The 24,506-nt window shown below is 35.6% G+C and overlaps 2 protein-coding genes across 2 annotated transcripts; one reads left to right on the top strand and one right to left on the bottom strand.

The window, feature by feature from the left end:
* Positions 1-235: 235 nt before the first annotated feature.
* LOC124435888 (transcriptional repressor NF-X1-like) lies at positions 236-9,853 on the bottom strand. The gene is made up of 26 exons (XM_046985824.1): positions 8,582-9,853; positions 7,772-7,858; positions 7,486-7,536; positions 7,256-7,316; positions 7,007-7,078; positions 6,363-6,466; positions 6,242-6,277; positions 6,025-6,069; positions 5,811-5,871; positions 5,506-5,720; positions 5,322-5,434; positions 5,219-5,249; positions 5,036-5,115; positions 4,813-4,921; positions 4,535-4,654; positions 4,338-4,417; positions 3,669-3,773; positions 2,823-2,948; positions 2,519-2,610; positions 2,301-2,399; positions 2,111-2,152; positions 1,721-1,804; positions 1,552-1,618; positions 1,340-1,485; positions 692-802; positions 236-516 (listed from the first exon to the last, which is right to left on the bottom strand). Exons 1-26 carry the CDS (start codon positions 9,555-9,557, stop codon positions 450-452), a joined length of 3,180 nt encoding a protein of 1,059 aa, XP_046841780.1. The 5' UTR covers positions 9,558-9,853; the 3' UTR covers positions 236-449.
* Positions 9,854-9,909: 56 nt separating this feature from the next.
* Positions 9,910-23,958, top strand: LOC124435876 (ATP-dependent RNA helicase DHX8-like). The gene is made up of 25 exons (XM_046985815.1): positions 9,910-10,150; positions 11,383-11,468; positions 11,568-11,646; positions 12,468-12,565; positions 12,710-12,772; positions 12,863-12,912; positions 13,002-13,079; positions 13,852-14,023; positions 14,692-14,790; positions 14,868-14,978; positions 15,527-15,621; positions 15,782-15,881; positions 16,547-16,634; positions 17,992-18,089; positions 18,532-18,679; positions 18,897-19,087; positions 19,703-20,318; positions 20,507-20,664; positions 20,768-20,908; positions 20,999-21,057; positions 21,250-21,403; positions 21,788-21,997; positions 22,510-22,706; positions 22,784-23,131; positions 23,674-23,958. The coding sequence occupies exons 1-25, from the start codon at positions 10,057-10,059 to the stop codon at positions 23,723-23,725; spliced, it is 3,585 nt and encodes a 1,194-aa protein (XP_046841771.1). The 5' UTR covers positions 9,910-10,056; the 3' UTR covers positions 23,726-23,958.
* Positions 23,959-24,506: the final 548 nt, after the last annotated feature.

The raw sequence follows: 24,506 nt of genomic DNA, 5'->3' as shown, positions 1-24,506 counted from the left end.
TTCCCTTGCTTGCGTAAATGGTGTATGTATCTCAAACAAAATTTTTTTCTGTATTCTCGTTCGCGTGAACGCCGTAAATCTTTGCAAAAAGTGTATAAGTGATGCGTTTGAAAAATATCCTAATCTCGACAAACGAAAGAGCATTTAAATCTTTTTTACTTGTGTTAAGCGATGTCCAAATTTGGAAGCTCTAGAACATAGGCGAAGCATAAATACAGTAAATAAAAACCAAGTGTTCTTTGAATTCAGCTTTGTTTCAAGTTGTTTTTAATTTGCATATAAAACTAGAAGACGATAGCTACATGCAGAACAATGATAGTTCGCAATATGTCTGCATGTATGTCATTATAAATGACAGAAAATGTAATATTGCAGAGTTTTATGGCATTTTAACTATTCAGTTACAGTGTGCTCCAGTTTTGTAATCCAAATTCGTAATCGACATTGGGCTAACTAGAAGTCATCGTCAAAGTAGTCAATATGTTCTCTTTTAACGGACTTTTTCTTTCTATGAATCTATAAAATGAAATTAATTTTTAATGAGGAAAACTTAGACTCTTGAAATGATAACCTAGACTGTAGAAATGACTGTAACCTAGAATGCAGAAATTATTGTACCCTAGAATGTAGAAATGAGTGCGATTAAAAAATGCATGTATAATTGTACAATGACAACATGACGTATGCTTACCGCACATTCCCTATGCCCGAATCGGGCAAAACTGCGACGGGTGGCGGAGGTTGAGGATTTATAACGCGTTGTAACTGTGATGATAGTTTGACGCGAGGGCATTGTGAATCTCTAGAATCGTAACAGAGAAAAGTTGACGTGATGTTAAGTATAAAAAATATGCTTTTGGGTATTTTAAAACTTGTAATGTTGTACATGAAAATATAATCCGTGCAGCTTAGCCATATACATATGTAACCTAACAATTTGATCACAAGAGTTGTTTTAGTTAAATTTTATCTGTTTATTTGTTTTTCTTCTTAATTTTTTTGCAAAATTTTGATGATCTTGCACAGAATAATGAATATATGTACACAGAGGGGTGATTTCGTGTCCGCCGCTTTTACTCCACTTTTCCCGACGACTGCTTTCCGACCATCTGACGTCGTTTCTTCAGTCCACATAAATATTCTTAAATCCATCACTCAGAAGTGACGTCCTATGTCATTTTAGTGGTTGAAAAAAGGTGACAAACTACAATCGATTGGTTGGAATGGAGGATATGCGAAGGAGACGTTGCAAACAGGAGTGACCTTTCTGTATAATAACCATTCCGTATTGTTCACCTGAAAACCATCTACACGTTATAACCGCGTATAAAGAACTCACTTTGTGGCAGTGACAACAGTATTTCTATTCGGCTCTTGGTCGTGACTTATCGTCGTACAACGATACATTGTCGCCAACTCGTGAATGAAGCGTCGATTATTTCTATTCATAGGCGCAAAAGAGTGAGTGAGTTTGGGGCTTTGAACCTAAAGAAACATTAAAATTTAACACATCACCGGTCACATCAAATTTTCACGTTAAAGATTTTTTACCTTCGATACATTTTTGATCAACGTATCCAATGCATCTTCAACAAAATATACCAACTTCATGTTTCCTCTAATAAAAAACACAAAAAATGGGATGGATTTTCTCTCATACGCGAAGTTGCATTAAATCATGCATAATGCAATAATTTTACTCAACATTTACGTCATGTACCTTCCATGTTGCTCGAGAAAATGGGAATATTGAACAACCTCAGGGGTTTCTGACCTGGATATACCAAGAGCTTCAGCAAATTGTCTGTAAAATGGAAGAACTCTCATCAAAATAAGAGAGTCTAGGTACAGAAAATACCATTCGTCATTACATTCTTACATGATATGATGCGATATACTAAGATATAAAATGCAAGATGGAAAATGATGTACTATAGTATATGCACCTGTTACGATGAAGACGTGGATGTTCATCATTACATTCTTACATGATATAATATGGTACACGATGATATACATGTGTACATGTTACGTTCATGACGTGCACATTCGTCATCACATGGTATAAAATGATACAGCGTTCATGGAATGCATTGGTTGGCACACGTACCTGTTGCGTTGAAGACGTGCACATTCATCATCACATTCTAATCTAGTAACGTTAAAACAAAAACTTTAAGATGTGCATATATCACACAAAATAATAAAATATGGCAAAAAAATACACAATGAATGAATCCACGCGGAATCTTATTCGTACAAAACGTCAGCCTTTCTATTGAAACGCTTTATTTACTAACTGAGATTTTTGCTCGTTCAAATTCAATAATTCACTGATGTCCACAGACTGACCATCTTGTACTCCTTTCATTTTCTCGGCCAAATTTTTGGTGGTAAATCTTGACAAGCAAAATAAGATGTACGTAGTTTATTTTTGTTTAGAATTTACATATTTTTATTGACAGCAATACATGCGAATCTGACGTCATTAAGTCATTCTGCAAATTGTCTTCCACACCTTTGATAAGCCAGTGCAACGTCCATTTTATCACCACCTTTTAGGCAAATGCCATCTTCTGATTTTCGACCGCACAAACAGTAAATGCGCACCTAAATTATACAAGCTGATGCATGTGTACTTGTGTTCAAATCTTATTAAAATTCATATTTAAATGAGTATATACATGTTAAATAACTAGATATTTTTTACACTCCTAAGTGATACTACATTCTGATACTGTTATTTTGCAGTAAAAAAAAAACAAAAAAATTAAATTTAACCAAATTAATATGGCGATGAAATAACCGCAAGATAAGTATACCTTGTTTTTGCAAGGTGTCTGCGGGCACTCTCCGTCATGACAAGGAGATCCACAAGGATGTCCACAACTTTCTCGTGGTAAATTACACAGTTGCGTACACTTCTCGTTTTCTTTTAAGCATGGAGGCTTAATAATCAAAGATTTCGTTTCAAGCAGAAGATATAGAGAATAAACTGCATTCAAAACTTCAAGGGATAGTAAAACAAGCAATTGATATACAAATCATATTTTCATTGAGGAGAGGGTTAAACACAGTGGAATTTCAGTGAGCTTTCTAAAACAGTTCAGTCACATTCCTATTCATTCTGAGGAATTAAATAGAAGAATTAAATATCGAAGTTCTGTAATGTCCGATTTACACAGCTTGTAACTTCAAATGCACAACGAAAAACTCAATTATCAGAAATCTTTAGTGATATGCTACTTCAACCAGACTTAATACATTCTTCTCGTTGTGAAGTGTTAAAAGGAATGAAATTCTGAATTTCATCCAAAATTGTGCAAAACCTTTATAATGCAATGTGACGTCTCTGATTCAGTAAATCAGACAAAATGAAAACTTCAATATCTTAAGAAGGGAAACAGATATGAATAAACTGTTTCAGAAAGTCTACTGTTATTTTAAGAGTTCTCTATCATGAAAATATAATTAGTGCATGAAAATTTTCGTTTTACTTTTTAAAGTTTTGGTCAACATTAATAGGTTACCATCCCCATTGCACATGTATGTTCACATTAATAGATTACCTAACCCCGTTGTATATCTATGTTCACATAAATTTTTTTCTGCAATGTCATACACTGATTCGTAAAAAAGTAAAATAGCAAGACCGTAAAATAACCAACCAAATGACATCCTTTTAGACATAGGTGCTTGCCACATTTAAGGGGCTTGCCACATTGTTGCCCACAGGAAACATTATCAACATAACAAGGGATGTTTCGCCTTTCCTAAACACAATATAAATAAAATGAAGTATAATGACGTGAATATACTGCGTAAGGTAATAATTATGCATAATCATTTTTGAGATGTCGACGATGCTTCTCAACCAGACTTTTCATAAATTAAGAAAATTTTGATAAGCGAAGGGATATTTTTCGAAAGTTGATGGAAGAATTGGAAAATTAGTGGAATGCCCTTGCAGGTAAAACAGGCGATTGAAAAACTTTTAAGTAATTTTGATAAAAGCAACAAGTAGAATTTTGTTCAACAATTTACTTTCCTTTTCCTCTTCCCCCTCCGCCTCAAAAGCCACTTAAGTCTTATTATTGAAATACTTGTTCTTTTCAATGATATCTATTATTTTCCAGTGATTCAATAGTCTCTCGCATGTAAAATCTTAATTGATTTAACCAATAAGTTTATGAATTTGTGTCTAAAATTTTAATTTCTATTTTGTTGATATTAGTGAAAGTGCTATCGATACTTTGCCCTAATTTCATCGATAGACTACGTATGTGAAAAGCAATCTGGTGATTGACTAAGAAAATGGCGTCAAAACAAAGATTCACCTCATGCCGTCCCATGCACCACTTCGTGACCAACACAGTACATGGAGGGCATTCTTCTTCGTAATGGCAATTGTGTTGCACTGTTCAAAACACAAAATAGATAATATCATGGTTGTGCAACGAGAACACTTGGTTTGTTGCAATGTAGCGATATTTGGCATGAAATAAAAGGTATGTGAAACATTAGAAACATCAACCTTCATGATGGCAAGAATGCATTCTTGAACAAGGTCGGTGGCAAATTGGTGGGGGTGTACCACAGGGAATAGGAGGTTCTTGGACAGTAGCTCCACAAGGACAAAACACTTCCTCGAACCCTTTAAAAATTTGATCAGCCATTGTGAATTTAAAATTTGTAAATCAAGATTGGTATTCAACTGTACGCTTGAAAGTTTAACAAAACTTAAAACAGCATTCCCCAACTACGGTTTGGAGAATTCATCATATTCAGAAACATATAGTTGCGTCTACAAACCTGCCATGAGACAGGGAGGACAGGATCCCGAGTGACATGGCTCCATACATTTATGCTTTCCACATTTTAATTTCTTACCACATAAAAATGTGCACCTGTGCTCACCACCCTACGTATGTTGCAAGAATAATTCTATCATAAGGTCGTAATTTTTTAGTCTTGTTATGAAAAGTCACCTAAGACCAAAAACAAGTGTTAAAATTGAACATTTCTCAACACTAACAGGGCAACATTTCTGTGAACATCGATGCCTTCCACAGTCAAACTTCTTGTTACATTTTCTTTCGCACGTGAACACCTCACCTTTCAATCAAACAGAGATAAAGAACTAAATGATATGTTCCAGCAAGCGGTAGTTTAATGAAAACAACAATTAATCAACATTATACATCATAAGGGTTCATACCAGACAAATTCAAGTCAGCACACTTCATTTTCTGCGAAAAATAACAATTTTTTCACAACTGACTGAAGGATATCTCTTAGACAAAACACACAAATAAAAGCACCTTCGATGTAGCCCGACAACGACATTTCACGATCGTATCACCCTCACAAACAGAACAAGGTCCATGATGACACAACTTTTTACATCGATGGTCTGAACTACCTTTTCTTATTTCTGTACAACAGGTAAAAGTGAACAAGATTAAACAAAAAAGGCATGGGACGAAATTCGTAAAAAGGATGTACCATTGTATTGTGCACACGGTAGAAGAGCATCACAAACATTTTCACATGTAGGTATCGGATCAAGACAGCTCGTTCGCTTTTCTCCATGCAACAAATCATCAACTTTTCTTTTTCCACATGGGCAAAATGTGACAACTTCAGGCCTCAATTTGCAAGGAGTGCATTTATAATCATGACAAATATCCTGACAAAAATGGTTTCCACAATCTAACTGCCTAAAAAAGTTCAAGACATTCAAAGACAATATTTGTCAATTACATCTGTGTTATAAATCTCAGTGTTAATAATTGAAAAGTCAAACGTACTTTGCGCAAACATTCCCGCAAGAAAAATATCTTGGTTCACCGTCGATAAAAGTTGGAGATCCTAAATTAAACAAGCATTCAATGGAAGTGGTTGACATATTCACTCATCTGACAATTTAATACAACTGCGTGAGCATAATACTCAATTTTACACAATTTTATTAAAGTCTTAGCAATATTTCATATAAAAAACGATTAACATTTCAGCTATTACCAACACCGCAGATGACTTCTCTTGTACTTTTCCCACAGTAACAACCTGGAAGTACCAAACAACCATGGTTGAAACGTGTTAAAACGTTACATGTAAATTTCCAGGGAATGTAGTTTTTCCTAAACTCGAGTTCATATGGTTTCACAATTTAACGGATCAGATCAACTTATGCACTAGCAAAAATTTTCACTCGTACTGCCTCAACCAAAGCACTTACTTTGTTCTTGTAAAACAACACAAGGTTCACAACTTCCTACATTAAAAATGTAATGAATTTTGTAGATTAAATGTATTTTATTCATAAAACGTTTCTTCCTATTTTAGAAGCATTTATTCACCAGGATGACATTTTTCTTGGCAAAAATGAACACCACAGTTCAGTCTCTTTCCACAAATAGAGGAACATGTTACATCAGAAGAGTTTCCACAACGTACGGATATACTGAAGGCAGGGACAAATAGTTAAGAAGTAAAACGTTCTGTGTAGTTTGAAAATCGCAAAACTTTTTCAATAGAATAAATCATATTGAACTCCAACCTGGTAGCTACTATACGCCTTGAACACTACCGAGTGCATGTACAAATTGTACATGCACCTGGTAGAATTGTACAAGCACTCTACAATTTGTTCAATTAAAGTTGAAAAATCCTGTAAATCCTATTTTGTGCCACACATACCATACTACGCAAGCGATTAGAATAGTGGCAGGCGGGAAATTGCGTTTACTGACCAACAGGTGCGCTGAGCTGCTTAACGGCAGCAAGCTGTTACATATACAGCAGCAAGCTGCCCAGCGAAGTGGTCATACTGTATATTTCTCATAATGTGGCATAGATAAAGTAAATGTAATATAACATGATACAGGTGAAATGCCAAAGACACAGTAAAGCAAGGCAGCAAGCTTATACATTAGACAGTCGGACGTTTATAGTTCCGACTAATCTATGGCGCCGAGGTTCCAAGATAGCAAGAAAAGGATACACTTTTTTCCCGCAACAGCATTTCTTCGTAATCATGACAGGACAGCTTGGACAAGGACCAGGATGACATAATCTAAGATATTTTAAAGATTTGAAGAGAAATGAGTAAAACACCAGCATATTTCTAAGCTATATTTCACCGATGCCCGTGATGGTAGCATAAGTTACATAAATACACTACATAAAAAAAAACTCGCAGGCTGTAAATACGTATTTCTAAATTTTAATCAGCCAGAATGAAAATTCTTACTGATTGCATGGATGAGGACAGTTTTTATCAGCTCTTTGCTTCATACACAACTCGCCACAGCCTGCAAATAGGTAGCAACATAATTGAGTAAAATAACGGCACTAAAATGACCTTTTACGTGTACAAACTCTAAATACTTTTATAAAATACGTGTTTCGTATACAACATTCTTTATGATGGAAACCTGCGTTCGAGCATCTCTACACAAAGATGCAATATATAACACTTACTGTGAGGCGTGATACCATCTCGGGGATGCCATTTTGGATCTTCAACTTTACCTACAACAAAAACATGATGAACACCATACAGCCAAGGAAAGTTCAATGACTAGAATACAAACATGGTTGACATGATGAGAATAGAAAGACGACAAGAGCACATCATACATTCATATTTCTCCTCGGTCAAGAAGGAGATCTCCTCTATCATCGCCTCGAAGAGAGGACAATGAGTACATCATTTTTATCATATATCTTTACTCTCATTACGGTACAAAATGATATATGTACATACCACAAAAACATCTGTACGCATTGGGGATATTGTGCTCCACAAACTGACAAATTGGACATCGCCATCCTCGACTCTTTCCTCTATCATCTACAAAGATGATTTTTTATTTTAATTTACTTCCTCATTGCCAATTGAAAACTATGAGATACGACTTATGTGATACCACGTGACCGTGCGTATGCACATAAATAGTATGAGCAACTTCATCAGAACATTGTAACGTAAATGATAACGTGAATGATAACGTAAATGAAAACGTAAATGATGGCGTAAATAAAGTCATCAGGTCGATGAAATATGGTCTCTTCAAATATGGTCTCAAACATGGTCAGGTGAAACTACTTTTCAAGAGATGTCTCTGGTGTGGTATTGCAAAGATACCAGGAGATTACCAATTGCTCCCACTACGATGACAAAACAAAAAGCCAGCTGCGTAAGATGAACAGACTTTGAGTACAGACTTGTGTCATTTAGAAGTGACATTTTCACTCGTAGAATTCATTATGAATGATGATAAAACATTATTTATAACCTTAAATAAACAAAGAAGGAAATTTTGATTGACACAGCATTTGTTTAATAAGATGTTGGCTTAGTCAAACTAAATGTTTTATGATTTACAACAACAGTATGTTTACAAGGCAAACAATAGCAACAGAAATCAAAATTTTCATTACAAACTTGTGGCAAACAATGATTAAATAACTAGATCATCGATGCAAGATGACAATTGTATAATTTTCATTGTAGCCCACATCACAAAATTACTGCAAGTGAATTAAAAGGATGTTAAATCAGTTCATGCATTACCTTCTATAGTAGCTGCTGGTGAAATTGCCCAACGTTTAACACAATGCAGGTGAAATACATGAAAACAATTTTTGCAGGACCATACTGCTTTATGACATTTAATGACTTCACAGCAAATCATACATTCATATTTCTCCTCGGTCAATTGCTCAATCAACACACCAGCTTGAACAGAGGTCTGAGTATGCGGTCTTAAAGAAAACTTTCGAAAGTTTTCAGTGATAGTTGTGTTCATTTTGTGGTCTGATTCTTGATTACTAACACCATAATCAACATCATAAGAATATTTATAGTTAGTAGGAGTTTGCATGGAATGAAACCTTCTACCCGACAATATAACCCTTCTTCGTTCACTAAATGATGGTCTTTGTGGACATTCTTCAAGTCTTTGCTTTCTTTTTGGCACATAGATTCCATTAGCTACAATGCCATTTCTATTCTCTACATCTACACTTTGGAAAAATGGGTGCTGTGGATTGCTATCTCCTGTTTCATTTTTATCTGTCCTTTGATTGCTTCTAAGGTGAGCGTTTGAATTTAATCGTGAATCGTTACGATGTGCAGCACGTCTATCGTTTTTGTTTCTGGTAGATTTTTTATTCTCACCAAGATCATTGTGACCTTTGAAGCCAATTGATGACTTTTTTAATGAGGCAAAGTTTTTGCGTTTTGATATACCACCATCATCTTGTGCTTGCACAAAAGAACTCACAGAACCGTCTTTAGATTTCTCTCTATTTCCATGCGAAGGCTTTCGTTTGGTTGTTCCTCTGACTTTTGCTGCAGTTTTAAGTATTGTAGAATTTTCTCTTTGATTTTCACCATTCTCAGTTGATTTCTGATTGTTAACATTTCGTGATTTGTGAAATCTCTTCCCTTTTCCTCGTGAGTTTCCGCGTCCACGATTACCTTCACCTTCTTCACTGATACCTTGGTGAGACGGCAAATCACTATCTGATGGTCCACACGAAGCCATTATTGGTAATATTACGAAATCGAATAAGAAATTTAAAAAACATCATCGCAAAATTGGATTCGTAGTAATCATGACGAAGAAGTTTCAGTGAGTTAAGTTGTTAGACCCACGAACTAATGAACTATAGATACTCAATGTTACTTGAAGTATATTAAGGCATTTAAAATGTCTCGAAAAACATAAATAATGCACTGCTATAATAGTATTAAACTTTGCAGTGATGATTTGTGAACTAATTTATTTAATAGCCCTTGGTACAAGCTTTCGTTCGAATTTGATGAATATTTTTTTTCAAGGCAGTTAAAGAATTAAAAGGAATCAAAAAGACGGAAGTGTGATTTTCAGTACCATGTCCCCAGCAACCGGCGAGCTCCACAAAGTCAAGATGGAGGCCGTAGTAGATTTACAGCGGTTTACTCAGATTCGTCAGACAATTAGTTTACACGTTAAATTCATGAAAGACGTTTTATAATTAGTTTATACGCATATAAAATTTATAATGGAGGAGTTGGAACAATTAGAAAAGCTCTCGCTTGTATCCAAGATATGTACAGAACTTGAGAATCATCTTGGTTTGAATGATAAAGATCTTGGTAAGAACCAATTATTTCTATTCCATGAAGCAAACAAACATGTATTTCGTTGTTGAACATCTTTCTGCTTCCATGATGATAAGACACCAGATTGGAAAGATTGTACTATGCAGTGTGCACCCTAAATATTGGGCTTGCAATTTTGAGAAAAATAGTCACTTAGCAAATTTACTTGTGCTATGCAAATTTTTATTCTTAAGTGCGCAGTTTACACACTTTCCAGTTGGGATAACACATAAACATGGCAAAAATTATATATGTGTGTAATGTGGCAAGTAGGTGTAAATTATAAGTATGTATATATATATATATATTATTATGGATAATATTCCTGGATAAAAGAGCGCTCAATATTCTATATATTAGAAGAGCATAAGATAAAATGAACTAAAATAAAATGGACAATTGTTTGCTGTCGCTACTCAGAGTTTCACGCCATAGGGCGATCTTCAGGCAACTGTCCACTGAGTAGCGACAGCAAACAATTGTCCATTTTATTTTAGTTCATTTTATATATATATATATATATATAAGCTTGAAAAATGGTAATCCAGGCATTTAATGTATAAAAATGAAAGAATGTGTGTAATGTGCAATTGGTGTAAATGTGTAGTGTGTAACTGTGTGTGTTCGGTGTAAATTATATACATATGTGTGTGTAATATGGCAAGTAGTACTGTAGCCAGTATAAACATTAGGCAATGTAATGTTGCCATGATGCATAAAATGAACCTCTGTTCATGGTATAAGGCACTTAATATGCAATTGATGTGCATGCACCATTATATAAGGCACTTTATGTGCAATTTAGCCAACATCTACAACTATCTTGTACTGACATGATAAAGAAGGTATGTACATACCTATGGTAATAAATGATAGAAAAATGCCAATCAACAACAACACTAATGAGAACACTTGAATAACAACTACTAAAAAATCTTAAAAAGAATGGAGGAGTGTGAAAGAAAAAGCAACATGGTAGAAGTCAGTGTGTTAGTGTTGGAGCTAGAACTTATCAATTTGAACTTACAGGAGTTATCAACTTATAAAACCATTGAATTTTTAAGCATTTGGCACTTCACCGAGCACTTTGTGAGTTGCGACACAAAGCTGAACTTGCACAATTAGGGGATCATTATATTGATTTTCAGTTGATGATTTCAAAATTATGTTGAACTGTGATATATAACCATAGAAGTGAATAATGTGTACTACTTGAAATTTTTCAGCCGAGTTCATCATTATGTTGGGTGAAACTAGTGGGACACTTGAGAAATTTAAGAATTCCCTGAAAAAGAATGGAGCAGAGTTTCCTGTAAGTTTGCCTTCATGAATATAAGTGTTCTGTAGTTTTGCAGAAGAACATGCAAAGTTGAGTTTACTGCTACTAATGTCGCTTCTTCATTTCTTTTAGGACTCATTTACAGCAAATCTTTTGCGTCTTATCCAGCAAATGAGACCTTCATCTGAAGCGAAATCTGATTCTAAAAATGGTAAAATTGTTTATTTGATTACACTACTAGGGTTTCAAAATGAGGTACCAATCTATTTAGAAATAAAGTACTTTGATCTGGATTCTTGTGAATAGTTTGAAAACAGGCAGCTCCATGTTTTTATGACAAAATTCATGGTAAAAAAATGTTTAACTTCCAGAGGCACACTAGGGGTGTGTGGCGATGTGAGCCCCCCCCCTCCCCCCCTCTTATTTATCTTTTCTGAAGCATGTATGAATAGTTAGTACAGAAATTGTTAGAGGATAAAAAGTGCAGCTCAAAAAAATTATGAGCTTTCTATCAAAGAAAGTAATACGTATAAATGTCTGTCCAAGAACGCAGAATCCACCCACGTTTTTTGAGACGTGTGAGCCCTTGATTCTTTCCTTTATTTCTTACTTTACTTTCATTCATTGAAGCAATCCTTATGCTTGCCATTGTATATAGTTAACAATAAAACAGGATACAAATTAACTGGTCGCAAAAAAACAGGATGCAAATCAACGTGTTGCAATATGCAAATTTTTTTACACTTTTATAAATTTCCTTACAAAATGTTCAGAATGTAGTAGAATCACTCTACGGTAGAATTATGTTCATCAATTGACATACGTATGAAACTTGAGATTTGTAAAAAGTTTTGAAAATGTCAATACTCTAGCAGACACACTTTGCGTCTTTGTGTTATTTCAACAGAAAAACTTTCCGTGAATTTTTTAACGTAAATTTATCCTTTGTTATGATTAATTTTTATGAACTGAACATGTTAGTGTAACTTTTACTTTTAACGATATAATCACTTTCATTCTAACTACGTGCAGTTGAAGCAATTGGTGACGAGGAGTTTGACGAAGAACAACTGAAGAAACGAAAACAATTTAGCGGTCTTTGCCTTCCGGATGAAAAGACCTTGATTTCAGTAAGTTGCGTAGTTTAACTACGTACTTAACTATTAAAATATGTTACCACTATGAAAATTATACATGGTACTCACAGCATGGGTGTTAATCTTTTTGCAGTAGTTACAAAGTTTAGACATTTCATTTGATGACAAATTATGTAGGCAGAAGATGTGAAAGTAAACAATGACAAAGATGATGCTGTTGTGTCAAAAGCAATGGGCGAGGTACGCATGTCATCATACACTGTATCTCGTCATTAGGATTCTTTGGTTTATTAAAAAAGTTATTAAAAACCATCGTTATTATTCTCTTAGCTTGAAGCACTAATGGCCAAGGCAAAAGATGATGAAAGTAGTTTAAAAAGGTCATTACTATTTCATTTTTACATAGAAAAGTTTTGTGAAGGTATCTTTTTTCAAACAGAGTTTCCTTACCTACCCTTGATTTTTGCAGTAAGAAATCTGAGCGTAGGAATAGTCGTAGTCCGAACAGAAGACGATCACGAAGTAGAAGTAGAGATCGCAGAAGACGGTAAATAAAGTAATTTTGAATGTTTAATGTAGACAGCTTTCTTGCTTATTTATTTGTATAATAGTTACAAAACGAAAACGATAACGACTACCTGTTTTACACAGTAAGTGTAGGTTGACGTAGCTAGTTCCTTTTGCGCTCGTTTCCGCTCTAAATATTTTACTACATTTCCAATACATTTGAATGTCGCATTAGTCTGAACTATGAAAAACAAAAAAAGTCTTTCCCTCCAGTTTCTTGGCGACTGTTAGTATTGTAGAAATCAACGGTATTGACCTACATTATGTTAATTATATTAATTATTAAATGAAGATATGATCTTCGCACTTTGCTGGACAATTTAAGCAATTGTCTCATGAACCTGAAAAATTCAGGTGACTCAACGGGATTCGAACCCATGACCTCTGCATATAACATTCTTTCATATATTAATTATGTCAATTATGTGTTTTTGTATCAGTTCACTATCATGGCGTACGAGAGCAAGTGATAATTTCCAAACCATTTTTATTCAACTGACTAAGACTGAATTTATCGCCTTAATATCACAGATAGCTATCTAGTTGCTGTTTTTACCAAAATAGTTATCGTTGTATAAATGATCAACAACAGACTTGCGTTATTGCTTACGTTTGATTCTATTCTTTTTCTTTCTTGCCAAGCACTTAAATTGCTTTTTATTCTCACTTTGAAAATATGTTGCGATTGTAGTAAGAGTCAGACAAAGGTCAAAATATCACGTGTGCGTCTTTTGTAGCTATGTTTCGTTTAGATCTCGCTCTCGAAGCCATGAAAGAGATCGAGACAGAAGAAGACATAGATCAAGAAGTAACGACAGAAGAGGTGGAGATAGACATGATAGAAGGAGAAATGGTGATAGATATGGAAGGAGTGGTACATCTCGTGTTGAGAAACCACTTCCTGATAAGCCTACTATTAACCACGTACGTAGCTATGTTAGTTTTGATTAAACGAGTATAGCTATGTTAGTTTTGATTGAACGAGTATAGCTACGTTAATTTTGATTGAACGAGTATAGCTACGTTAGTTTTGATTAAACGAGTATAGCTATGTTAATTTTGATTGAACGAGTATAGCTACGTTAATTTTGATTGAACGAGTATAGCTACGTTAGTTTTGATTAAACAAGTAGCTATGTTAGTTTTGATTGAACGAGTATAGCTACGTTAGTTTTGATTGAACGAGTATAGCTACGTTAGTTTTGATTAAACAAGTAGCTATGTTAGTTTTGATTGAACGAGTATAGCTATGTTAATTTTGATTGAACGAGTATAGCTACGTTAATTTTGATTGAACGAGTATAGCTATGTTAGTTTTGATTGAACGAGTATAGGTACGTTAGTTTTGATTGAACGAGTACGTAGCTATTAAAAGTCTCTCCTTAATTGAATGCCTGATTATTTTCCATGCTTTCTTTATTTTTTCATGATTATTTCTAGATTGTAGACCTAACTTTTAACACAAATAAATATATTTATCCGTTGTGCTCTGCTCTTTATATTACATGATCAACCGCTGTTCGCTGTACTTTGGATGCAGAACTATTGCTCATTTTCTTACATTGAATCGTTGTGCACCGTCTTGTACGTAGATATACAACGGCAGAGTGACGGGAATTATGCAGTTTGGTTGCTTTGCGCAACTCGAGGGTTTGCGAGGAAAACACGAGGGACTGGTTCATATATCTGAGGTACATATTTACACGTTTTGACCGTTTGACACACTTTTCAAACACATTCTGAGCTCTTATTTAAAAACTTTCTAAAGCTGCGCCAGGAAGGTCGCGTTGCCAATGTTGCCGACGTTGTTAGTCGTGGACAGAAAGTGAAAATCAAGGTTCTTTCAATGGCCGGCACCAAAATTAGTCTTAGCATTAAGGTATGTACACATGCATTTGAAATAAACGTAATGTGTACACGTTAACCTAAAGACCCGTTCACGCGATCCGATTTGTCGTATCCGATTCTGTTAGATCCTAAAAAACGGATCGTGTGAACACATTTAAAGTGAGCCTCCGACAGTCGGATTCGTCAATCTAAAAAATCAGATGGAAATAGAACTTGCTCTATTTTCATCCGACAAGGTCATAGGAAGCCAACTGGTCAAATTACATAGATTTGAAAAAGACTTGGAATCAAGAACAAAAATACGCAAAATATGTCGATAAATGTACTGGATAAGACAAATGGCCGTTCACACGACTATAAACATCTAAACGAGTATAAATATGAACAAAATTGTCGGACCGTCTGAACAAGCAACCAAGGGACGAACCGAAACAATCGGATCGTGTGAACGGGCCTTAAGTATGGCAAATTATCAATTGTGGCAGTGAGCTTAATGACTACGTAGTTTTACGAATATGTCGTGTTCATATAATTGGTGGAATCCCATGAATCATGAATGTCGTCGTATTGGACTTTTAGGATGTTGATCAAAGTACGGGAGAAGATTTAAATCCTACAAGAGTTAGAGCCAATACAACCGGAGAATCACCAGCGATGACCAGGAACCCTGACAGGTAAGGGTTTCCCAGATCTATATAGTTATTATATAACTTTATTATTGAAGGTCATCGGGGATTTTCTCCTCCTGTTGTCTCCGTTAGATGTTATCTAGGTAAATTGTCAGACTTTAAATATCATCGTAAACGTTTTTCAATGAAACACTTCTTACTTTAGACCTTCAGCTGCGTCGGTTCCAGTCTACGACGAAGACTCGGCCCGAAGCAAGAGAAAAGTACAGCGTGTTACATCCCCTGAGAAGTGGGAGATCAAACAGGTAATGTTTAAAGGCCCATTTCCACTTCATTCGCAATTCGCAAATCGTATGCCCTTTGCGAATTGCGACGTGCGTACACTTGCGAATTCAATACACACTTAACACTGTTCGCACGATTTTCTATTGTTTAATCGACCAATAAAATGAAATTATTTTGTATGGCAGATTTGGCGGGGGTAATAAAAAACATGGCAGTTTTTTGCAGAAGAAAACTTTTAATATTATTGACGAAAAAGGCATCAAAAAAGGAAGGCAAAATACAGAAAACGATTTTGAGTCCGTTTTTGTTCTTGTAATTTGCATTGCTAGTATCCCAAACAACTTTGTTTGAACGAAAGTTTTTAAACAAGGCTTCAACTAATTCTGGCGTCCATTCTATCTTTCCTGTCACCGCCATTTTGGTTTGTTGTTGTCTTTTTCTGATTCGTTGCCCCTGCAGGTTCGCATGCGAACGTTCGTAAAAACTCAAACATTGCGAACTTGTCAAATTCGCAACGCGAACGTTCGCATGCGATTTGCATTATTTATTAGTTTTTTTAAATTTGTCTATGTAGCTGTGGTACGTAGATCGTATCTTACATTTATATATCAACATTTTTGTGCCATTTTCTTGCCATGGTATGTCGCACAGTGTAAACGATAAACTTAGATAATGACTTTTTTAGCTAATATCAGCTGGAGTCCTAGATAAATCTGAATATCCTGACTTCGATGACGAAACTGGAGTGCTCCCTCAGGAAGGTGAAGGCTCTGGTAAGTTTTCTCTCGTTTTTCGTGCAAAGTGCTTTAAGTGGATAAACATTCCAGCAGTGCCAGATAATCCTTGTTATCATAAAATGTTTGTTCATTCTCGATTGTAATTGGCTAAGAGACCACTTATAAAGTAAATGGTTTGAACCCGGGAGTATCGTTATATGTTTGTAAATGATGATCGTCCAGGTTAATAAAGTCCTGAGAAGGACTGTTTTTGTTGTTGTTGACTGACGTTTCGACAACCTTAGCGGTAGTCATCTTCAGAGTCAGGTGACTACCAGATGACTACCGCTAAGGATGTCTTCAGATGACTACCGCTAAGATTGTCGAAACGTCAGTCAACAACAACAAAAACAGTCCTTCTCAGAACTTTATTAACCTGGACGATCATCATTTACAAACATATAGACCACTTATAATTCTCAATGTCTTGGTACTTAAAATGCCGTTGAAAATTGTCTGTAGGTGCCGTATTTTTTAATGTAACAACTGTGAAAACACATAAGGTATCATGGCAGAGTCTTCCTCGATACTTGCCAGCGATTCACAAACGAATTTGGCTTGAATTATTGAGAATAATGACATGAGAAAAAAAACACGGAAACGACTGCGCCGTCAGTCAGGAGAGTTTTCTTCGAGTATTTTCCGGAAAAGAAGAAAGTTAATTGCTAAAATTATTGTTGATGCGCGGAAAACTCTATGGCTTCCGTACAAAATTTAAAGGCTTCTGCACTGTTTGTTTTTTAAACCATGATTTGTGTTAGCTTTTTTCGAGTTCCTGGAAGCTCCGTTCACATTATTTTTGAAAGATTGCTGGAGCTCCGTTCACATTTCAATGATTCCTGGAGCTCCATTCACATCATATTCCAAAGATTCCTGGAGCTCCGTTCACATTATATTTCAATGATTCCTGGAGCTCCGTTCACATTATATAGCTAAGTCCATATATTGAAGGGTTCATCCTGGCATTTCCAAATTTAGTTGAGAGAGAAAATATTTTGAATTCAAAACCGTCGGGAACAACTCCCTGTGAAAGCACTCCCGAAAATACAATATTTCATAACAATTATTAGAGTGCATTCACCACTCTTGGTGTATGAATGTACAATGAGAATGAAAGAATCCCAGCTGTTTCAGAGGCTTGGTCATTTTTGTCATCTTTACTTCCACTTTGCTCTACTTTGCTCTTTTGCTCTAGCTTAATCATCTTTTCTTCCTTAAATAATTTATTACGATATAATGGATGAGAGTTTGTTTGTGATACAGTAGGTTTTTACCTTCCAGAATGAGATATGTAAAAGAATTTGTTGAAAAAGTGTGATCTTTCAATTAAATTTGACTTTTGTATTTTATGCAGATGAGGAAATTGAAATTGAGCTTGTTGAAGAGGAGCCGCCATTTCTAAATGGACAAACAAAACTTAGTATTGACATGAGTCCTGTGAAAATTGTTAAGGTAAACCACGTTTGTTGTGGCTTCCTTCATTTTTTGACTGTGTTGTGTAATGAGTTTTGCTAAAATTACTAGTTTTTTCATCTTTTTTTTTGAATTCGATGAATTAAATTTGTTTTTCCGTTTATACACAATCATTTACTTTGATTGTGCTATATTATGTTTCAATTTTTGACTTTCTTTTTTGTGAATTGCGTCACACACAGCTAAGAAAGTGTTTCAGAAATAGTTTGAACCCGGGAGTATCGTTATATGTTTTTGATGTTGATCGTTCGAGTTAGGCAAGTCCAGAGAAGGAGTGTTGATGTCAGTGTTAACTGGCGTTTGACGTACTTAGCAGTAGACATTTTCTGTTTTAACCAGCGCAATAAACATCTACAAACATGTATCTATTACAAATATTGTCATCTACAAAAGTAATACACTCAGTTTGTCTGGTTTTCAGAATCCTGATGGATCTCTTCAAAGAGCAGCGATGACTCAAACCGCTCTCGCCAAAGAAAGACGCGAATTAAAACAAGCTCAACGAGAAGAGCAAGCAAATTCTGTTCCCAAAGATCTTAATAAACTTTGGGTTGATCCCGTTCCTTCAGGTAGCTACACAGAGTTCTCTTCATTCATTGATTCTCAGTATTTGTATTGACCTTATTGGCCTTGAAGGTTATCAGTGTTTCTTTTTTGATTTTTGTCTTCGATATTATCCACCACCTGTACTTTACTCATCCAAATCTTTACCTTAATCACCCATCCCCCTTCCCCTCTCTCTACACCCCTAACTGCTACCTCAGTTTAATCTAATATTATGTGCAGGCGGGGAGGAGAGACCTCAATTTGCTCAGGAAGTGAAGGGAATGGGATTGTCTGCGAAAGACGACATGCCAGAATGGAGAAAAGCATCGTTTGGTGGAAAGAAAGTTTCATATGGAAAGAAAACAAACTTATCAATTTTAGAACAACGACAGAGTTTGCCAATTTATAAACTTAGAGATGAGTTGGTGAAGGTAGGTTGTGTATGGTCACAGAATAGACGTCTAACAGAAGGCCCACTGGGCTAAAATCGTGGCGTATTATTTCACTACGCATGCGTGACTTCCCAGCAAGATACTTTCACAAAATCAATATGGAATAGTATTGCACGAGAATGTTATTTTACTAATAATTCACATTTAAAGCAAGAGTTTGCCGAAAGTTTTATTTAGAGTTATCATCTTGGGAAGGAGATAAGGTAGCAAGCTTTTGTTATGGAAAACGATATATTTGTAAAAATATCTATATTTTCTATTGTGATCTTGCTGAAGTATCTTGCCGGAAGGCGTGTCTGCTTAGAATTTGCTTCAGAAAAGTAGGGGGAAACGAACATCAAAGGTTCCGACACTAGTGGGACCTTCTGTTAAGTTATCTATTCTGTGGTATGGTTACAAATTTTTTGATTGTTAGCATCACGTAGTCTTTGGAAATTCCCTTTTGTTCATGAGAAGAATTGATGAATTTGTGTAAATATTATGTATTCGTTGGAAACTTCTTAAAAGCCTTGTACTGCACCCACACGATAGCCAAAGAATGTTTAAAAAGCTTTGCTATAGATCGTCATGAAAATGTTTATTCCCTTCTTCCAGGCTGTTCATGATAACCAACTTTTAATTGTCATCGGAGAGACCGGAAGTGGCAAGACAACCCAAATTACTCAATACGTCGCCGAAGCTGGTCTAGCATCCGTTGGAAAAATTGGGTGTACTCAACCACGTCGTGTGGCTGCCATGTCCGTCGCAAAAAGAGTATCTGAAGAATTTGGCTGTCGTTTAGGTCAAGAAGTTGGCTATACAATTCGTTTTGAAGATTGTACAACACCTGAAACTAAGATCAAATACATGACTGAAGGAATGTTACTTCGAGAGTGTTTGATTGATCCTGACCTTTCGCAGTACTCCATGATCATGTTGGATGAAGCTCATGAAAGAACCATTCATACCGATGTTTTGTTTGGTCTGATGAAGAAGGCCGTGAAAAAGAGACCTGACCTGAAATTGATTGTGACGTCAGCAACGCTTGATGCCGTCAAGTTCTCGACCTATTTCTTTGAGGCACCCATCTTTACCATACCTGGTCGCACTTTTCCCGTCGAGATTTTGTACACGAAAGAAGCTGAGACTGATTATCTTGATGCAGCTTTGGTCACAGTCATGCAAATTCATTTGACTGAACCACCAGGGGATATTCTGGTGTTTTTGACAGGTATGAAATAGTTTCTTTGGTGTTTTAAATAACTATACGTGTCTCGACTACTCGTTCTATATATAATTACGTCATAGCAAAACTCAATCGAAATTGTGAAGGGTAGCAAAACTCAATCGAAATTGTGAAGGGTAGCAAAACTCAGTCGAAATTGTGAAGGGTGACTTGTAATCATGTCAATCATGCAGGTCAAGAAGAAATTGATACTTCATGTGAGATTTTGTACGAACGAATGAAATCACTTGGACCCGAGGTTCCAGAACTGATAATTCTTCCAGTTTACAGTGCATTACCCAGTGAAATGCAAACTAGAATCTTTGAGCCTGCTCCGCCGGGAAGTAGAAAGGTTTGTTCATATGTTCCAGTTATCGTGTTGCTGCAATTATATTTCGCCAACATTGTTTAGGAACTTTCTGTTAAAACTTTAAGAGAGAATTTTCTCAATGTAGGTTGTAATTGCAACAAATATCGCAGAAACATCTCTCACAATTGATGGTATTTATTATGTTGTTGATCCTGGTTTTGTCAAACAGAAAGTATACAACTCCAAAAGTGGAATGGACGCCTTAGTTGTCACACCAATTTCACAAGTAAGTTTGCTGGCGTTCTAGTTTTGCATTTTCATTCCTTGAATATGTGGAGTAACTTTTGCAAATTTTATGTTGTTACTTTAATGACAGGCTCAGGCGAAGCAGAGGTCTGGACGTGCCGGACGAACAGGGCCTGGAAAATGCTATAGGTGTGTTAAAATCACATTAAGTAATGCTACATTAGTTTTAAAACCACATTTAAAAATGCTACAGGTGTGTTAGAATTTCACATGAAAAATTTCCAAATTATGTAATTTTCTTGTTCAATTACACAATGGGTAACAAACATATCTAACCCCGTGCCTATTATCATTTCGTTTCTTTGTATTTTATTCATTTAGACTTTACACTGAACGAGCTTATCGCGATGAAATGTTACAGACAGCTGTGCCTGAAATCCAACGGACCAACCTGACAAGTACTATACTGTCTTTAAAAGCCATGGGAATAAACGACTTGTTGGCTTTTGATTTTATGGATCCGCCACCTATGGAGGTTGGTGATATTTCATGCTGGTTATCATGTGTCAGATGACGTAATTTCTAAATAAAACAGATAACATTTACTGATTGAATGACGTGATCTAGCCTTTCGGTTAAAGATTGTTACTATCAACCAATAGTTTTCATTTGTTTAAACTGAAATATCAATAATGTTAAGATCTTACTTAATTTACAGCAATCTTCTTATACATGGAATATGAATATACAGGAAATAGCCAGCATTAGAAGTCATATTATACACAATTTTTACTGTGCATTGTCTGTGCGCAAATCATTATCCGTCCTCGCGTATTTTGCAAGAAACTGTAGAATTACATTACTTTGAGAAATTCAATCAAATTTGTGTGATGCGTAATTATCTATTTTATTTCTACAGACGATGATTACTGCGATGGAACAGCTTCATTCCTTAGGCTCGTTAGATGACGAGGGTCTTTTAACACGTCTTGGTCGAAGAATGGCCGAATTCCCTCTCGAACCACCTTTATCGAAAATGTTGATTCAATCTGTTCATCTTGGCTGTAGTGACGAAATCCTCACCATTGTATCAATGTTGTCGGTTCAAAATGTCTTTTACAGACCCAAAGTATATATATTCACTACATTTTTCTTTTTTTTATATTGAAAAGCTATGTTTCTCTACCAACATCATTTTCCTTTCCACACAGAAGAGGAATAATAATCACATCAATAAATAATGTTTGTAGATGTAGATCGCCCCAATTAGTACAAGAGTAACGTTGAACCGCTATGGATCTCTAAACGCCAGTCAACTCCAGCCCCTATATTTCTTCTCAGGACTACCCTAACCTGGATGATTAACATCTACTAACATGTAATGACGCTCCTTTGTGTAGATCATTCGCTTTGATCAATTTAGTCATTACATGAATTTCATTCATTTTTGTATTGGTGAATCATCTTATTTTTACATGACTTGAGTCGCACCTCTATCTATTGAGCACTTTTTTAACATTTTTTTTGATGGAACCTGTCCTGCTATGTTTATTTATGTCTATGGTGTTTTGCCGATAAACGGACATATTACTGTATCTTCACTCTGATGAGCTCGTTGTTTTTTCACTCAATTTTTGCCAGGAAAAACAAGCTCTTGCTGACCAAAAGAAAGCGAAGTTTCATCAAGCTGAAGGAGATCATATCACGTTACTGGCCGTGTATAATTCATGGAAGAACAATAAGTTTTCAAATCCTTGGTGCTTCGAAAATTTTATTCAAGCTAGATCATTGAGAAGGGCCCAGGATATACGAAAACAGATGCTTGGAATAATGGACAGGTTAGGGTCCTTGCAAATGGCTTTTGCAAAAATGCAATTTCGTCAAACGTTTTTGCTAACACTTACCTCATCTCCAGGCATAAACTGGACATTGTTTCTTGTGGAAAAAACGTCGCCCGCGTGCAAAAAGCAATATGCAGCGGTTTTTTCCGGAATGCAGCTCGAAAGGATCCACAGGAGGGCTATAGAACATTGGTGGACAATCAAGTTGTGTATATCCATCCATCAAGTGCGCTTTTTAATCGCCAACCTGATTGGGTGATCTACCATGAACTAGTACTTACTACCAAAGAGTATATGCGAGAATGCACAGCGATTGATCCCAAATGGTTAGTGGAGTTCGCACCATCTTTTTTTAAAGTTGCAGATCCTACGAAGCTCAGCAAACGAAAGAGACAAGAACGGTTGGAGCCGTTGTATAACAGGTTTGATGTCTTTAAATGAATATCAATCCAATTATTGTGTAAAAATATGTGTATCGCGCTCATGAAAGAGATTTACCTGAATCTCTATTTAGAAAGTAGGGCTTATATTATCTAAGAAAAACAGCGAAAACAACACATTTTCCCAATTCTCAAATGATTAAAAGTCATTACTATTGCACGTAGATTATGGTGACAGTTTTCTATCACATTTATTACTGCTATTACAAATAATTATTATGGTGATTAGTATTAAGTACATAAAATCTTTTCATAATCATTGTCGTGACCATAATCTTAATCTTTTCATAATCATAGTCGTGACCGTACTCTTAATCTTAATCTTTTCATAATCATAGTCGTGACCATAATCTTAATCTTAATCTTTTCATAATCGTAGTCGTGACCATAATCTTAATCTTAATCTTTTCATAATCATAGTCGTGACCATAATCTTAATTTTAAATGCAATATCGTGTACGACAAGGATGATAACTGTAATTTTTATCATCAACGTCAACCTCAACTTACATATTTATCTTTAGATATGAAGAGCCCAACGCATGGAGAATTTCAAGAGCTTTTCGAAGACGATAACTGTTGTGGCTATTGTATTTTTACCCACTTGACAAACAAGATATTTCTGGAAAGCTCATTTATTGTATCTTGTGGTCATATTTTTATTCTTTTAAAACTTTCATGGAACTACTGGTTATATGCGTGTCCAAAAGCTACCCCTCCCCGTCCAAATGACATTGTTTATAGACAAAAATTCTTAAAAATAATTTGCAATAAAAATTTTGTTATTTACTGAGAATGTCTCAGCAAAAGCGTTTTGTGCAAAGGTTATTTTTCTGCAATGGTTTTCTTACAACGAAGAGTCCAGCGTTTCATACGATGTATTTTACGAGTATAAAATTCGATCCAATTCATAATTTATAAGAAAACGCAGAGTTGACATGTAATGGAAGCCCTTGAATTTTTACGTGTATCACGAAGTTTATTAAATAACTAATATACGATCTTCTATGTGACATGAAGGCAATAATATTACCACTGAAAATAGTTTATTTGCACGGGGCTTTCAAAACCGCATGGCCTCTGGAGACTGGCGATAGCGCATTCTCTTTGATCTGGCCCTGAATACGGTTGCAGCTAAAAAGCATCCATATCACAGATCTAATAATACACTAGATAGTGCAACTGACATAAAAGTTGAAGCCGGGCAAATTTACTTCCGGAGCCCCAAAGTTGTGAGAATCAATATGGCGTTGTATTAGAAAATATGTGGTCCAAGTTAATATCTCGCAATTATTAGCAAATCGCGGAGGTTGCATCAACTTTTTTGCACTATTTATGAAATAAATCATTGTGACTA

This window comes from Xenia sp. Carnegie-2017, unplaced genomic scaffold, assembly GCF_021976095.1.
Source record: "Xenia sp. Carnegie-2017 unplaced genomic scaffold, XeniaSp_v1 HiC_scaffold_1, whole genome shotgun sequence".
Lineage (NCBI taxonomy): Eukaryota > Metazoa > Cnidaria > Anthozoa > Malacalcyonacea > Xeniidae > Xenia > Xenia sp. Carnegie-2017.
Note: the sequence above shows the minus strand (reverse complement) of the source record. Positions and strands in the feature narration are given on the sequence as shown.

Excerpts from the sequence above, each read along its gene's own strand:
- LOC124435888 (XM_046985824.1), bottom strand. The coding sequence starts at position 9,557 with ATGGCTTCGTGTGGACCATCAGATAGTGATTTGCCGTCTCACCAAGGT. Across the intron at positions 6,467-7,006 it reads TGCTGTTGCGGGAAAAAAGT|TATATCCGTACGTTGTGGAA; the intron begins GTATCCTTTTCT and ends CCCTGCCTTCAG. Across the intron at positions 4,922-5,035 it reads GTTCACAGAAATGTTGCCCT|GGTGGTGAGCACAGGTGCAC; the intron begins GTTAGTGTTGAG and ends CAACATACGTAG.
- LOC124435876 (XM_046985815.1), top strand. The coding sequence starts at position 10,057 with ATGGAGGAGTTGGAACAATTAGAAAAGCTCTCGCTTGTATCCAAGATA. Across the intron at positions 11,469-11,567 it reads AGAATGGAGCAGAGTTTCCT|GACTCATTTACAGCAAATCT; the intron begins GTAAGTTTGCCT and ends CATTTCTTTTAG. Across the intron at positions 14,024-14,691 it reads ATAAGCCTACTATTAACCAC|ATATACAACGGCAGAGTGAC; the intron begins GTACGTAGCTAT and ends TCTTGTACGTAG.